This window comes from Orycteropus afer, unplaced genomic scaffold (assembly GCF_000298275.1).
Source record: "Orycteropus afer afer isolate SDZICR_OR568_19922 unplaced genomic scaffold, OryAfe1.0 scaffold00020, whole genome shotgun sequence".
Lineage (NCBI taxonomy): Eukaryota > Metazoa > Chordata > Mammalia > Tubulidentata > Orycteropodidae > Orycteropus > Orycteropus afer.
Genome location: NW_006921607.1, coordinates 13,444,504 through 13,445,942, shown reverse-complemented (window position 1 = coordinate 13,445,942; position 1,439 = coordinate 13,444,504). Strand labels below are relative to the sequence as shown.

The 1,439-nt window shown below is 41.4% G+C and overlaps 1 protein-coding gene across 1 annotated transcript in view; it reads left to right on the top strand.

Moving 5' to 3' along the window:
• LOC103191864 (deoxynucleoside triphosphate triphosphohydrolase SAMHD1-like) overlaps positions 1-450 on the top strand; it is a 65,105-nt gene extending 64,655 nt beyond the window's left edge. The window contains exon 16 of the mRNA XM_007934742.1: positions 391-450. Within this exon, the coding sequence (XP_007932933.1) occupies positions 391-450 (60 nt within the window). The remainder of the gene's footprint in view (positions 1-390) is intronic.
• Positions 451-1,439: the final 989 nt, after the last annotated feature.

The window sequence follows — 1,439 nt, the reverse complement described above, 5'->3', positions numbered from 1 at the left end:
TGTCTGTGTTAATTGGTTTCCCTTTTCTTTGTTGAAGAGGGTCTGTGCAATCCTTCTGCCTAGTCCGCCATCTTGCCCCGCCTCCCCTGTTATTTCTTAACTTACTATCTCAAGCCTGGTTATTTTGGTATATCAGTACACTATTTAAATTCTCTACTAACAAGACAGTTGAGGGAAAGAGGAACCCGGCTGTGATTGTCAACCTTGTAGAGAATATTGTTAAAATTATACCTTATTGACTTGCACATAGTGGCTGCCTGACACAAAGAAAATGACTAATCAATGTTTGTTGAATGAATGTGTGAGTACAGTCAGCAGGCAAGTAGAAAGCAGCATTCTGTTCCTAGTCTAGTACTCTCCCTCATAATCCTGCGGTTGCCCTTTATCCAGATGTTGGGAGCAGAAGGGGACAAAAAGGAAGGGTCAGATGTGAGCTGCCCAGTAAATTGATGGTTTAGCAAGTGCTAGAAGAAACAATACAAGTAAGTTGTGGTAGGATTCAGAGAGTTGGGAGAGCTGTCCGAAAAGCCTGTGGCAGAAGGAGGATTCTGCTAGATCCAGAAAGCTGGATTCTGTCTTGGTGCATAGCAGAAAGAAGGGTGGACATTTTTGACAATGAGAGTAGCACAAAGGCATGCAACTGGGACAAGCTGAGTGTGTTTAGGGTACCATGAGGAGACCAGTCTGACCAGAGTAGAAATTCTTATTGTTGAGTGATAGGAAGCTAAATGGGAAAAATAGACTAGATTATGAAGAACCTTGGATAATCAGCTAAGATATTTTTCCCCTGCTATTTTTTTCCCCACTACCCAGTGGGGAAGGAATAATTGAGTATTCAAGACTTACCATGCTACTGTAATTACCACTGACTTGTTCATTTGCTAAAGTCCCTGGGCGGCACAAATGGTTTGCACTCAACTTTTAACCTAAAGGTTAGTGGTTTCATTCCACCCATCTGCACCACAGAGGGAATGTCGGGCAATCTGCTTCTGGAACAGTTACTGCCAAGAAAACCCTATGGAGCCATTATACTCTGCAACCCATGAGATCACCTTGAGTTGGAATCAACTCAACGGCCATAGGCTTTGTTTTGGGTTATTCTTTGTGTGTGTTTGTTATCTCCAACTAGCCTTAGACCCATGGCAATAAGAAACTGCCTTAGATACTATAAAACCTAAGGAAATTAAGCCATTTATTAAGGAAAAAAAAAACTCTTGTGAAAGAATGAAGAAAACCAAAGATGCATGGAAATAATTAGTCCAAGGCACCGGTATACCATGAGATCCTCAGCCTATATGACCATGAGACCAGAACTAGATGGTGCCCAAGTACCACTGTCAACCACTCAGAGGGGGATCTGTGTAGGAGATCCTGGATAAAGTGAGAGAATAACATGGAATAAAACTCAAAATTCCTTACAAAAAAAAAAAAAAAAAAAC